This window comes from Sitophilus oryzae, unplaced genomic scaffold, assembly GCF_002938485.1.
Source record: "Sitophilus oryzae breed Bouriz unplaced genomic scaffold, Soryzae_2.0 scaffold_1297_pilon_pilon, whole genome shotgun sequence".
NCBI classification, from domain to species: Eukaryota; Metazoa; Arthropoda; class Insecta; order Coleoptera; family Curculionidae; genus Sitophilus; species Sitophilus oryzae.
Window position 1 is genome coordinate 7,918,518 of NW_022145945.1, and position 16,336 is coordinate 7,934,853.

Consider the following 16,336-nt stretch of genomic DNA (forward strand, 5'->3'; position numbering starts at 1 on the left):
TAACGTTTTTATATTAAAATAACATTTATAATTGACATATATAAACACTCTAAAATAATAAATTATTACATATATATTATAGCCATGATCTGTTCAACGAGAGAATATATTCGACAGTTATTGTCCACAAATATTTTATATCAAAAGTAAATTGCATTTTCTGTCATTTTTTGTCATCTCTGCCAATCAATTATCTCATCATTCCTCCATCAAAAGTATCCCTTCTCTCTCTGGACAGTCTTAAGTTAAACTTACATATCTAGCGAAAACAGTATAAAGCAAAAATATCGAACAATATCTATAAACTGTCAATTCTTTCCTTGCTTTTGGTGAAGTACTTGTCTTCCACGTGATCTCTCATGTAGATATTGAAGACGTGAATGTCGCCATGAATGTAAACAGTGTCGATGTCGTCTACTTCGGTTCGAAATAGGAATTCTCCTGTCAAAGTACCGTCTACCCACACGGCGAAGTGGTCGGGATGTTTGCGAATGGCCAGATGGAACTTCCGGCCTGGAGTAAACTGGAACCCGGCAGTGCGTTCCTCGGCTCCCCAAGAGCCATTCTCCCAAGAGTTTCGTACGAAAAGATGGTTTCCATAAGAGGTATCTGCAAATCGAATTAAACCATTAGACTTATTAAAAATTACAATCGGGTTCGTGAAAAACGCAAAATTCTATATTTATTAATAAGCATAAAGAACCTAAATTGCAACCATTGAATTAGTGTTGTAGTAGAGAGAACGTTCACATTGTGAGGGAACAAATACAGACGGCCATCCGGAGTTCATCCATCATGTTCCCCATATAGATTTTTTACATTTATTAAAGTGATTCTTTATTTTTTAGTCTAAATAATTTGATACCACACACTTCGCTTTTTGAGTCAAACTTTCGTTACGAAAACAAGTTATAATTTGAAATAAATCATAATATGCGAAAATGTCAAAAGTTGACATATAATATGTCATTCTATTCAGAGTGTCATTTTCTATCGAATAAAGTAAAAAAATCCCGAGAGGCTATTTAAAAATCAAAAGTTGTAGTCATTTCCGGTGAAACAGGAAGTGACCGAAAACAATTGAATACGTCAATCAATCCTAATTTATGTCATATACTAACATACCAAATCTCGTTTTTTTAAATTGAAAAATAAAAAAGTTATAGGGGTGAGCCAATATTGAGACGCACCCGGTGTACATGAATAAGAGAATATTTTTTTGTAAATTTAATTGTTTATAAACTTACCAATTTTTAAGTTTACGTAAATAAAAATGAAATAAAATCTCAAAAATTATGTACTGCATGGTACCTACTATTATGTACTGTATCAAAGTACATACATGTGATATTGTTTATAGTTACTCTGCAATATAAATTTGGTTAGAAAGAAGGATAACGTATTCTGAATACTCTAAATCTCCTAAATTGTGGAATGCCTGCAAAAATATGAAAAACTTTTGAAAACTTCGTCCTGAACGAAAACAAATGAAGGCAAAGTAGGTCGGCGTATAGGCTTAGGCGAAATCCGCGAGCTTAATATTTTCTTCTGCGTCTACTTAATCCGGATATCTTCACCGGGCGACAAAATCCCACGAAAAAAATATCTGTAGAAACCGCACAAAAACATTACCTCCCAGAAGACTAAAGCTACAGAACTTTCAAAAACCCCTGGTAACTATATTTTCCCCAAATATGTTATAAAAATATATTGCTAGTATGGAACAGAAATTGAAGCCAAATTTTTGAGATGGAACTATACAATATCCACATAAGTCGGTCCTTTTCGTTCAACAGCTTTGAACTACGCAAGCGTGACAAGTGCTTCGCGATTAGTTGGTCTATTTCATACTAACCAATAGAAGTAGTTTTCTAAGTTTCTATCTACCACGTAAATCAATTTAGCCTCTCTGACATATTCAAACAAAAACAAGAAAGGGATAGATATATGATGAATATCTAAAATAAAAGGTTGAAATAATGCCATTACCAATAAAAAATTAATATATAATACGTTATTAATATTTAGAGTTTAAAATAGTGCGCAATTGACATGCGAAATTTGATTTCGATATCAATATGACTCCTACTTGTAGAGGGCGCCACCTACATATTTTTAACTGGTTTGAAAAGTAATAACTTTTCTTCCGTACCTGTATAAAACTACTGATTAAAAAAATATACGTTTGCGGCGTTTTTTATGTAAAAAAGATCTCTTGGTAAAAATTGCTACTCGAGATATTCTTGAGATATTTGGAATCGAAATTATCAATACCTGTCATGACATAAATTAAGCATGCTGACCAAAGACATCTAAATAAAGGGTGACAAAACAATTTACATTTTATCGCGATCACGAACCGTGTTCCGCAAAATTCGATGATGACAGATTTACGCGGTATGTGATAGAATACGGTTCGAGTTCCAAATGTTATTATTGTTATTAATGTTTTTTGGGTACCTATAGAAACTTTGAACTAAATATTTGTGTATGTATATAACTTTAATTAATATACATAGACTGTGCCAGGATTATACCTTTGAAATTATTTTTAGTTTTCTAATTAAATTATATTAGGGAAATTACAATGACAACTAGCGGCATCGCTGTGGATTCATCTTTATTACGAAATTGTCGAAATCTGTAGGAATTACGCTGACATTTGACGTTTTCATTTGTTTTCATTCAACTTATATTTGACAACGCGCGGTTGTGAGTTTTCTGCGGTAGTTAAAAGTTTTTGTAGCTTTTGAACAACTTTTCTAATAATTATTAGTGTTTATTGCAAAGAAAACTATTTAAAGTAGTTTTTAACTATCTACGATGGTTCGCCAGTGCACAGATTGTGAAAAAGTTGGACTATTCTAACCAGGAATTGATATTTCGGAGGTAAGTGTCATTGCGTTTTTTTCACCTTTAGTCATGCTTACAGTAGCGTATTTAGATACTTTTAGCTATAAGTGGATTATTACAAAAATGCGTATATTTTCTTATTTGTTGGCGCTTTCGATTGTGAAATTAGAGATGCCCTCAGTTAGACCTCAGGCAAAACTGTTATAATGGAAAATTGGTCTGAGGCAATCCTAATCAATTTTTGATAAAATTCATCAATTTTTGATAAAAAAAAACATCACGCCACCGTCACGCCACTGATAGAGGCAAATGACAGAAAGATAGACGAAACTCAACAATGTTGTCATATTTATGTACCCATCTCTTTTTAACTCTCATAAAAGTGTCAAACCATGTATGATTCTAAAAAAATGAGTTTTATGAATGGAGTGTTCTGTCTACCCATTTAGATGTCTTTAATGCTGACCAAATAGTTATTAGCCTGAAATCATAAATTTGAAATGTTTTTGTGTCAAAAGTTCAACAGAAACTGTTTTATCATCATTTTTCCACAGAAAATTTATGATTAATTTAAGAAAATAAAAACTTTTCAAATTTATTATTTCAGTCAAATAACTATCTACTCACGCATTTATTTTTTGTCAATAATGACAGGTATTGACTATTTCCATTCTAGATATCCTAAGAACGGTTGCTCGTAGAGGTTTTTACCAAGAAAAGTCACGGAAATGTATATTTTTTCACTCAGCAGTTTTATACAGGTACGGACGAAAAGTTATTAACCTCCAAAACAGTTAAAACACATGTAGGTGGCGCACTGTAGGAAACTAAGCATTTTAGGACATACATTTATACGAACTTTTTGCTTATTTTTATCTGCAAAATATGCCACCGAAGTTTCCGGAATACAGTTCGAACCACCCTGTATATATTTGGGACAACTAATAACACAGCTCCAAATCTCTACTATCAGAAATCGACAGAAAAACTAAGTTAGCATGGAGTACATATGGAAACGTTGTATAAAATTAAAAAAATAAAGATAATATCAGTACAAGTAGATATTTTAGTTCGCAATTCTTTCACCCTGAATATCTATGACGTTTAAGTAATTAAATGACGTCACGGGGAACATTATGGCTGTATATTTAAGGAGGTATTGGGTATCTAGTGGTGGAAAAGACGGTAAATAAGCTAGGCTCTCCGCAGATGAAAATTTTCATTTCGGATTAAACTGGCGAGATTAAAAATGTCGACGTCGTCGCGAGATGAGTCGCAAAGTTAATGGCATAATAAGATACAGGAGACGAGCCGGGAATATTAAGTAATGAAAATAATCCGACCTCATTTCCACGATCCCTAGGGAAGAAGAGCGACCACAGAGCAGAAATAATTATTGTTAAACTCAATAATCATATGGATTACTTGACCGAGAAAAAGTAAATTACATTGTTTATTAATTAATTATTGTAGCACAAAAGTCACGAATGCACAGTGTGACACATAAGAATGCACTCTACAAGGACTCCGTAAAGAAGAGATATAAAAATGATTAAATTAGAGAAAATCGACCTATAAGCACGGCATATAAAATAAAGATGGTATCTATCGAATGAATTAGACTATCGAATGGTTACTGAATGAATGATTCCAACTATCGAATGAGTTTATTCGAATAAAATCATTCATTCATTTGTATACTAAAGCATATGTATGTGACAACCTCGCCTTGCGACTAAATGGTTATCGTTGAGCCACGACTATCGCTAATGCTTTTGATAAATGAAATTTAGTATTCGTTTGATTTTTGTGTGCGTCAGTGCATTATTAGTTCTTCCAAACTTTTATAACTTAAAATATCTAAAATACTAAAATAGAAGGTTTTTTTTTAAATTGACGATTGTGTTTGGTTTGATTTTTCCGAAAATTTGTGTGATTTTCCGTAGTCCGATTTTTCAATTATTTACTTTTATATGGTAAATGGTCTATTTTTTTAATGGGAAATTTTGAGAAGTAGCATTTTTTAAGAGAGATAAGATGAACTTACAATTAATTTTAAAAATACATATTTGTATTTTAGTTGTTTTAATAATATGAATTGGTTGAACTTAATAATCATATTTAAGTAATGTGGTTAAGTAAATGGTTATCGATCTCAAATTTTGGGGTGAGAAAATTAAATTGAATGTTTTACACGTGCCATTTAAAAAAAAAAGTTAACGATATTTGTATTTTGTTTATGCTAATTCTCTTACATGTAGTTTTTTGCGAAGAAATATTTCATTTATTTTTTAAAGTAAATGCCAGTAAAAGTATAATATTATTTTTAAATAGTAATTAATATAAAGTATTAAAAAGTAATACAAATAATTTTGATTTCTAATTTAATATTTTAATTAATATTTTTAGAAAATTAATAAATGTTTATATTTCATGATTTTAAAATTTGTTAATATAACAAATAAGTTCTGTAATTATTATTTAATAAATCAACGTTGCCAAAAAATTTAGAGACTATATTATTTTTAAATAGGATCTAATATAAATAATTTTGACGTCTAATTTGTTGTTTATATTTTACTACTACTTAAAAAAATGTTTATATTAAATGATTTAAATTTTTTTTGTTAATAGGTATAACAAATTATTAATGTTATTATTATTTATTAAACCAGTCTTTGCTTAAAAACATTAAAAATAATTTTCCTACATCCAAAATAAAAAGTATTATTGCAGTGTAACAAAGAATATTAATAAAAAAATGCAAAATATATAGTCATACTCTCCCTAACTAACTAATACCAAAGAATAATATTCTTTGCTAATACCAACTAATACCAATATATGGCAACAGTGCCCTTCATAATGTATTTTCTGTGTAAACACTAGCACCTCAATAAAAAAATAATGTGTCCTTATCTTTATATGACACCGCAAAAAATCAAAGATGCCGGCTTCTTTCATACCATTGACCAACCGCATTCACCGACCGCTGTCTAAAGAACGAAAATCCAGTTTATATTTTATTATAATCGATCCTGGCGAATAAATGAATGGTTTTGCTGCCGATTACTAGAATACAATATTTCAAGGCAGATGATGCATCTATTCGAATAGTTTTCGAAGAATGTTTTCTTACTAGCTATCGAATTATTCGAATGAATTGCAACTATCGAATGTTTCGATAGTATTCATTCGATAGTTCCCACTACTAATATAAAACAATCGGCAGGCAACTCGCTTTGCCGAGAACGCTACGCGCATATCCTTGCGCACGCCGCCATTTGGGTGAACAGAAAGTAGCCAGTGCCGTAGTTTTTTCCATCGACAACAGACAGTTACGGCAGCATTGAGCCAGTAGCGTGCGGCTTAATTTATTTTGTTTTAAAATAAATTGCACTTGATACTCATCTCATCAATATCGTTTAATACTTTAATAAATTATTTTCTTTTAAGAGTCTCAAATACACTAGGATTTTCTAAGCCATGTTTGATATCGATGTCATATATTAATTTTTTTAGTGTCTCTAAACATGGCAAATAGATTTGTCAAAAGCGCCTTGTATTTTTACATTTTGTATTAGAATAAAAATATTCAATTACCCGACGTTCATGAATTTTGGTTGCCTATAATGCAAAAAAAAGTAAATGTCTAACAACTATCTCAGTTTATACCGCCAGTACATCTAGGATTTTTAAGAACTTAAAACTGTAGAAGCAATAAATAAACCTTTTCTCTTTCTAAACCAGGACAAATATGACAGAACTTTTAGAAAATAATCTGCCCTATGAAGAGCTTAACTAGGGTGTTTTTAACAATTCTGATACTATCAGATGTATTTCTTAACTTGTTAAACCGTTATATTATCTTATTAACATTTATAAGACATACATACAGTTTTTTTTTAATATTTTTTTTATTTAGATGTAGACTTATTTTAGATTATACACTATAATAGCCTCAATCAATTGAAAGCCAGAATGGCCCAAGTCAAAAAATGCAAAAATACAAAATAAACAGACAGAAAATACAATCTACATTTATACGAAAATTTAACTTGGTCCCATTTTGTTACAATGCCAAAGTTACAATGTTAATATCTTATGTGAGTATTTTACAGTAAGCTGTTAACTTTGAAGCCACATATCTCAAAACTACATTTTTTGACTTAGACCACTCTGGTTTTCAACGGCTCGTATACAAAGAAGAATTCATTATATTTTGTCTGATCTCATTCGCTAAATAAAACATTAAATATCGAAACTAAAAGGCAAAGATGAAAACCTAAGTATAAAAACTAAATAAATCCCATCGTAAAACTTAGAACTTTTTAATGGTCAGTCGTTACGAGACATTTACGATTTCTTACACGATACTAAAATGACGATGATAAAGATTACAGACTGCAAGAACATTATTTTTTAGTAGAGTAAAACGACATATAAATAGAACAGGAAACCAATCTGGCCAAAGAACTATGAAATTTTATAGTTACTATTTACAATACTGTGGTAACCAGAAGTATAAAAAGCTTCCAATCTGTAAATAATATCCATACTAAGGGCTGGCAAAGGTTAGTCTTGGGTCAAGATTTCCATATGTAAGAAGAGTACAATGGCGTTTGTAATGTACTGAACAAAGAGAGAACAGTAAACACGTAGCCAAACGTATGAAATAAACCGAGAAACTGTGCACATTGCTAAGAGTTATGGAAGGCGATATAGGAGATTTTTAAGTGCAAGTTAGAAACACTTGTATTTTTGGTAAAAATAAGTGGAATTGAGTTGGTGTTCGACAGTGGCCGCGCTATTAGAACTCTGAATTCAAAAGTCGATATCTCGAAATCTATTAAAAATAATTGATTGTAGTTTTTTGAAAACCTTTCTTAACATTTCTACTATATTTTCTTCGCAGACAGTATGTGAAAATATTTATAAATAAAACAGTTACACGATTGCTGAAAATTGCTGTGCACTAAAAGTAAATGAATGGGTTGTTTAAAATTTCTGAACGGAAAAAAACAACCTCATCGATTTTTCTCATTTAAACATATTGTAAAATCTGATCTTCAAAATAAAAAAAAAGTTTGAAAATCTAGAGTGGTTCTTAAGTTATAGCGTGTTATGTGTTAAAAAGTCCAATTTTTAAATTATCGCGATTACTGACGTTTCATCGTTATAAAAAAATGGACACCCGAACGATATCCTTATAATTCCATTTCAGATGTTCAGAAACAAATCTAATCTATCTTTTCGAAAAAAAAATATTTTAAAAATAAGCGGTTTGTGATCGTGATTTTACTTTACTTCATAAGGAAAGGCGCACCGGCAACGCCGCAACAGCACACCGTCGCATTTCTCTCACTCCGACTTAATAAGATCCCTATGCGATTAACACATGTAAATACCGACCCAAAAGTAACAGTTACCAGCACGGTATATAACTAGGCAGAACGAATATTAAAAAAAATAAAACAACATATAAAAATGAGAAAAGAATAATATAGAAAATTTAAAAAACTTTATCGAAAAAAATTATGATATGTTTGAAAAATGTATGATCGAAAAAAAAACGGCGCCAGCGAATGAAATGAAGATCGCTGTCATTTTATATGTAAATTTATATGGGAAATGTCATCGATCGTCATTTCCCAGCCAACTGGACGCCGTTTTTTTTTCAATCATACGGTATATGTATATGTATTTAATTCCATAATCCGCATTAAAGTGTAAATAGTTCTCATATTATGCTGTGTTATAATAACACAATTTGTGATTATATGATACACCATTTTTCGAGTTCTACTTACAAAATCGAGGATTGAGGTGTAAAGGTATAACAGGATGGGGCCATAGTTTATCCCCCACTTGCAGATTTACGTAAAACGCAGCTGGAAGAATCTTGATTCGGCCGGAGATTTCCAGTTGCCACCCCACCTGGAAACCTTTAGGCAGTGTTGCAGTAACGGGTACAATCTAAAAAAAAACAGAAAAAATATTAAAATACTTTTTAGATTTTTATTATTACTCTGCTTATGTACAATATAATGCGAATGGAATATCAAGCGTTGGTTAAGTATTTTTGCTTAAAAAAGGCAGATGACGTCGATACCAATCCATTCATTTCACTAAAAAAAGTTTTTAATATTTTTTTAAGTTAACTATGATGGGTTTATATATAAATACGTCATGGGGTCATCTCTTCTTGTTTTTAGCCAGTTTTATTGTTTTTTTTTTAAATGACAGATCACATTTGGAGTAAGATGCACTTAAGATTTTTGAGGCTTGTCAAACTCTTGCCAAATTATAGGTTATAATTTGTGTCAAATTATATCAAACATTTGCGAATTACTTTTGCATTTTGGTTCGTGTTATTACGTTTGTTTTGTGTTTTTTGAAGTTAAGTACATGAAAATTAGAGGGAAATTTAACTGTAGACTCAGAGCATAGTTTATAGTTAATATCCGGTACCCAGACAGCCACCAATAGCCACTAATAAAGTTTGTATACCATCTCGTTTATGGTACTAAAAACTGGAGTAGCTGTATAATAACGACCATCACACAATAGGTAAATAATAGATTTTACTACTCTGCAGAGAGATAATGTCAAAAGATACTGGTTTAAAAAAATTAAAATTAAAGTTAATTAACCAACAACTTGTAAGATTTTAAAATTCAGTAAATGTTAATATTAATAAAATATTTTGTTTTATTTATGTTGTGTTATATTAATTCCTGTGCCATATTTGTACACAAGTTATATTGATAAATATAATAATAATTGCAGAAAGTTTCTTGAAGTTTGAAAGTAAAGTTCTAGTTCTTTTTAATATTTTTTGGTATGTTGTGTTTTGTTTAAAATACATTCTTGTTTGGGGTTTGTATTATCACAGACTGTAATTTAAAAGAAAAATACTTCATTAGATTTTTCAATTTTGTACAGTTTTTTAACAATACATATTTTAAAGTAATCACTTGTCTCTCAATTTTTAAATATTAATTTCATGCTGTGCGTTCCAATTGTACCAACTTATTTCTTTCTAAAATAGAATAAACTACTTTGAAATTAAAATGAGAAAAACATCTATCACTGTCAAGTGTTTTATCGCTGGACAGACTACACCTCTAAAAATATTTGCACTTATTTAAGACTCACTCTGTATATCGGGTGCGTCTCAAAAGTGGCTCACCCCTATAACTTTTATATGTCTTCAGATAAAAAAAACGAGATTTGGTATGTTAGTTTATAACATAAATTAGGATTGATTGACGTATTCAATGACATAAATTGGGATTGATTGACGTATTCAATTGTTTTCGGTCACTTCCGGTTTCACCGGAAATGACCGAAAACCTCGGCAGTTTTTTTACTTTATTCGATAGAAAATGACACTCTGAATCGAATGACATATCATATGTCAACTTTTGACATTTTGGCATATGGTTTATTTGCAATTGTAACATGCGGTTCATAACGACAATTTGACTCAAAATACCAAGTGTATGGTATCAAATTATTCGTAAAAAATGCTTTTTCCAAATATGCTAATGAGCCACACTCGTTCCATTTGAAAAAATTGAGATATGATTAAAAATACGATTTGGGCATCTTTTAACCGGCCAGGATAAAGACAGAAACATTAGACCATAAAAACAAAGGCAAACCAAACCAAAAACATTAGACCATCAAATCTATTTTTCCAAAGCTCCTTGATTAATAATTAGTGTTTTTAACACAACCATGGCACTCTAGATTGAAATTTAAAATAGATTTTGTTTTTGAGTGACTATGTCAAAAATTGACATATGATATGTCATTCGATTCAGAATATCATTTTCTATCGAATAAAGTAAAAAAATACCGAGGGTGCCATTTAAAAATCAAAAGTTGTAGTCATTTCCGGTGAAATAGGAAGTGACCGAAAACAATTAAATACGTCAATCAATCCCAATTTATGTCATATACTAACATGCCAAACCTTTTTGTTTTATCTGAAAAAATAAAAAAGTTATAGGGGTGAGCCACTTTTGAGACGCACCCGGTATATGAAGTAAAAACGAATTTGACTTTTAGATTCATTTTTTTAAACGAGAGTTTGATATAAAATACAAAAAAATATGTACAAAATAACCAAAAATTCATGTGTGTTTGAAGTCAGGAAAATAAAGTCAAAACTAATAAAAGCACAGTTCGAATCCCTTCAAAAAATAATTAAAAAAGGTAAACGGACAAATCCTCTAGAAAATCCTCAAAGACAACTCTGTAGCGAGGGCAAAGAAAACCAAACCAAAAAAAAGGAAACAACGAGAAATAGAATATTTGATGTTATATTCCGAAATTAAATTAGAATGTAGTCCTACATATATGTATATGTAAAGACTGTGACTTTTGTATACATTTATAACAAAAGTTCAAAAAGAAAATACTTTTACTAGGATTACCTTGAAGAAAGAGAACAAATTGGACTGAAAATGTTTATTTCTTTGCCTATATATGTTTTGTTTGATCATATCAAATAACTAGTATTAGAACAATCAATTTAATTTTGTTATTCAATTAGTAAAAGAAAACACAGAATGTATATGCTTACAAAACAAAATAATTGGATGTATGTCTTGAAAGAAGATGGGTAAACATTGCGTGACATTGTTGGTAAAATAACGCGCCTTGAAAAAACGATCTGATAACAAAATAAAATATAATTGAAACCAAGAGGAAAAATACAAAATCGAATTTATATATGAAGAGTACCCTTATGAGCAGAATGGTGATATACAGGGTGGTCCGAAATGTATTCCGGAAACTTTGGCAGCATATTCTGCAGATAAAAATAAGTAAAAAAGTTTGTTATAAATGTACCCTAAGATGCTTAGTTTCGGAGATACAGGGTTGTAGTTGGTAAGAATTTCTGAAGCAACGCAACGTCAATATTTGGATGAAAATTGGTGAACGGGAGTTTTTTGGTCTGAAACATTTTATTTTGATGTCAATATAACTCCTAGTTGTAGAGAGCGCCACCTACATATTTTTTAACTGGTTTGAAGAGTAATAACTTTTAGTCCGAACCTGTATAAAACTACTGAGTAAAAAAATATACATTAACGACTTTTTTTACGTAAAAAATGTCTCTTGGTAAAAATCCCTACAAGTGATAGTTGTAACGGCAACAAAAAAAGTAAGGCTGCAAAATTCCATTTTTGGTACACCCCCATTAAATTTTCACAAAAGGTAGATAATGGTTTGTCAAACCCAAGTAAGTATCTAAATTAGATTTATTCTTATAAGAAAATACGGTTTTTCGAAAATAAATGTTCGTAACTTTATAAATTACAGGCGGTTTATAGAACTAAATTAAATTTTTAACATACAATACCCTTTCTTAAAAGTGACACAAAAATTGTTGTTAATTTATTGGTAATTAGTACGTACCATGTACCTTTTTTCTACAAATAATTTAATTATTTTTAAATAAAAATATATAATTTAAAAAACAAACCTAAAAATAAATATAATTTAGTAATCTGCTATTTATTATATCTAGGTACGCCTCTGATCTACAGAGAAAAGGATATAATAATATACCTAACTCTTCTTATTTTTATTTACCGGTGAAAAGTTAAATTTGGATTTAAATGATACACTCTTTTGTACACAATACATGAATGCACCATATTCTCAAATTAATGTCCACAGAAGTCCACAAAATAACGCAAAAATATTATAAAACTGCAAATAAAGAATACGGAGATTGAAAGGCGGCATAGCAACATCGCAACAGTAGAATCTAGGAATTTTCATTCATCCTCGTAATTCGTTGTACTACGCCGGCATATTTCTAAAACTGACGTTGCCAAACTGCTTTTTATTATTAAAAGAAACACGACCATGATATTTTTATTCCGTTATAAAATTTAAAATAATTAAGCAATTAAGCATTAAATGAACAAATTGACGTTAGCAAATTAATGTACTTGATATATATTATAGAAATATAACTAAATTATTTATTACTTCTTAATTGGTTGTGGTATTTAATCGAATACTAATACCAATATACAGGTAAATCTGGCAAATGTTTTCGGTGTAACAGAGATGGGAAAATAAGGATAGAATAATGGCCGATGAAGGAAATAGGTAAACAATTGTATCTCTTGAGTTTAAATATCTTTGCTCAAGGTCTATTATTCTTTTTGATGTATCAGAGTTATCGTTACTTACCATCTACAAAATGATTTTACTAAAAGTCGATATAAATAAGACTATCGCAAATAAATGTAATTAGAATCGACAAAAATATAACGGAATGCCATCGAATTTTCGTAGATCCTCTTTTCAGAAACGAAGACCCAGTTCGATTCGTATCGAGACCAAAGACAAGATAAGAACGGAGGCACAAATACAAAAAGATTTCCACCTTTGATCCCTTCTATCTGTACATGTGTGTGTTCGAAAATGTAATTAGGAGAAACAGACGGATCGATGGAAAGATCTCAATCATATTGACTTTGATAAAACAGAGATTCATTCTAGAGATAAGATTGGTTAGTTTAAAAGATGGATCTCAAATTCAACTAACCCGAATTTTGTTTAAAAAGATAGCACACTCAAACACTTCTACTTATGCTATTATTATTATAAAGATATCTTCAGAATTAGGGTTGCAGGACATTTATTAATTTCTTACATGTATTTCGTAAGTACGCAAAACTTCGACCACTCAATGTGATACATCAACGATTTTTTTTTACGTATCAAAAAAATCAATGCTGTACCCTGCCAGCTGGAATCAGTACAATTGGAGGTATGCCAAAAAGATAGCGGAATCTCTTGGACTCTCCAACACCATTGAATACACTGGTTATTGTTTCCGGCACAGCTCTGCAACAATGTTGGCAGATTCAGGAGCGGACGTAACAGCTTTAAAGCGACATGGAGGTTGACGATCCAGCTCGGTTGCTGAAGGTTACATTGAAAATTCAATTGAACAGAAAACCGGAATAGCAAAAAGAATCATGGGACAGAAAGATACACCAAATAATAAATTAAAAGCAGTTCACGTAGAAGCAGAAGCTGCCAGAATTGCCAGTACCAGAAATTTACTTATTCCGACTCCTACAACTTGCATTTCTCTTAGAGACGAAAAGTTGGATGCCTTTTGTATTCACTATAATAATTTAAATAATTGTACGATTTATAATAAATAAATATTTTCAGTGTTGCTAAAGTTTCATTTTTAAACGGTTTTATTTAGCTCGACCCGTACGGTATTTATTTATTTGTTTGGGTCAAAATTAGAAATTGAAATTTAAGTACCTTCCTGTTGTCAGATTGATCTGAAATTTAGTACACACCTTTAGTTCCGATGACAATACAATATAGTAATATCAATAACATTGTAAATCTAAGATGGCCGCCGGTACAAAATGGCGGATTTCATATTTTTCCACAACCCCCTCAATATGGGTATCAAATGAAAGGGCTACACTAGTAGAATACTGTGATTATGACAAAATTTAAAATCCAAGATGGACGTCGTTACAAAATGGCGTATTAGGTGAGGGCATGAGTAGTCGTGTCCAGAACAGTTGTGTCCAAGATTGTGTGACGTTAAAAGGACAGATAAAAAAAATAGGTGATAATTTGTGAAAATGTTGCGGTCCAACATTGACGTTACAAAAGGATTGGTAAATGGTGCTATAGGCCACATTACAGGAATTGTTTGGCCTCAGTTCCGTCGAACCCAAATCTACGAAACAGATGTACCATCAGTTTGGATTGACTTTGGCAGAGACGGCATACACGTTATACACCCGAAAGCCATACAGTTTCCAGCAAAATTCAATTATGGTACGGCTGAAAGAAGGATGTTACCCTTAATTTTTGTCATGGGCATCCACCGTCCATAAAATGCAGGGCAGCACAGTCGACCATGCAGTAGTGTATTTGGGCTCAAAATTGTTTGAGGAAGGGCAAGCATACGTGGCTCTAAGTCGAGTCAAGTCTCTGGAAGGGCTATGTATTGAGAAATTAGATTGTAATAAATTATCAGGTAAAAAACCATGTAATAATGATGCACTAAATGAATTAAATAGAATGAGGAATATTCGGTAGGCATTTCCGTTAAATACTAAAAACTAGAAAATAAAAAATCGGTAAAAAAACTTTTTAGTTAAACGGTTTTATCTTATGTGCACTGAAAACTAGAAAATAATAATAACAATTAGGTATTTTGAACTTCTAGTTCAGAAATATTTTAGTACTAGGCAGAATAGCTTTTAGGCATATTAGACTAAAATAAAAACGTGGGGCCCCTCTGAAATCCTACCTATGGCAAAGCATATCTTTATACTTTGGTAGATCATGAGCTCGGCGTTCGCTGGTGAAGCCGTCACGGCTGGTTATTGATTACCAAAATCTCCAGTTACGATTATAGTAAGTCGATGCAATTCACACTTAGTATAGAAGAAAGTATTACAGCAATAGTTAATGCGCCCCACGTTTTTATTTTAGTCTAATATGCCTAAAAGCTATTCTGCCTAGTACTAAAATATTTCTGAACTAGTTCAAAATACCTAATTGTTATTATTATTTTCTAGTTTTCAGTGCACATAAGATAAAACCGTTTAACTTAAAAGTTTTTTTACCGATTTTTTTTTTACTTTTAGCTCTGCTTTTAGGCACTAGTGCCTAAACAAGTGCCACTTTTAGATACTAGTGCCTAAAAGAATGTCATTTCGAATCTCAAAAAATATCAAAAACTGTCAATTTCGAAACGCTTTCACAAAAAATCCTTTCTTGATATTACAGGACTGGTATAGAACTCAGTGCGACTCACTGCAAATAAAGGGCTATTTCAAAAAAGGGCAAATTTAGGAAAGCTGATTTTTTTATACCTAAATCAACATACCTTAGGTATTTTAATTTTGATAAATTAAAAGCGGAACTCCGTGGAACTCATTACTATAACTCATTATGAAAACAAAATTATAAAAAAAATAAACACAAAATGGTGTGTTCAAACTATATTTTATCTACATTCAAAACAGTTCAAATGTATTATATTGATGTTATTTAATTGTACTACATGTCTGTAGCTATATTGTCCATAATGATAATTAATTTTGAAATACCTGTGCTTGGTGTAAATGACACTCTTTTGCGCTCCGCATTTGTGCAAGGCTACGCTCTCCCCAGAAAGTGGACCGGACTCCATCAACTTTCGGTAGCGCTTGCACCGTTATAGTTGCTCGGAAAAAATTATAACATTTAAAATTAGGTCCACCGATTTAATAATTTAACAGTGATGAACACACCAAAAAAAAATATTTGTAATTTCGATTTTAGTGAAACTAAACATAGCATTTTGCCGTGTGTGCGCTAGCCCTATGTGTGGTGCTAAAACCCTAGAATAGTTTTAAGAAGTTATGTGTGTATTGTTGTAACTCGATTTGATTCCTAAACTTTAAATTGATTTTGGGGG

The 16,336-nt window shown here is 31.1% G+C and overlaps 1 protein-coding gene across 6 annotated transcripts in view; it reads right to left on the bottom strand.

The window, feature by feature from the left end:
* LOC115874684 (galectin-4-like) overlaps positions 1-16,336 on the bottom strand; it is a 49,771-nt gene continuing 33,435 nt past the window's right edge. For 3 of the 6 annotated variants that reach the window (XM_030889911.1, XM_030889908.1, XM_030889909.1), the window contains 2 exons: positions 8,664-8,829; positions 1-609 (listed from right to left, as the gene is read on the bottom strand). In XM_030889911.1, coding sequence (XP_030745771.1) covers positions 299-609; positions 8,664-8,829 — 477 coding nt within the window. In that variant the 3' untranslated portion in view covers positions 1-298. The remainder of the gene's footprint in view (positions 610-8,663; positions 8,830-16,336) is intronic. The other 3 variants (XM_030889910.1, XM_030889913.1, XM_030889912.1) reach the window with 1 other exon arrangement.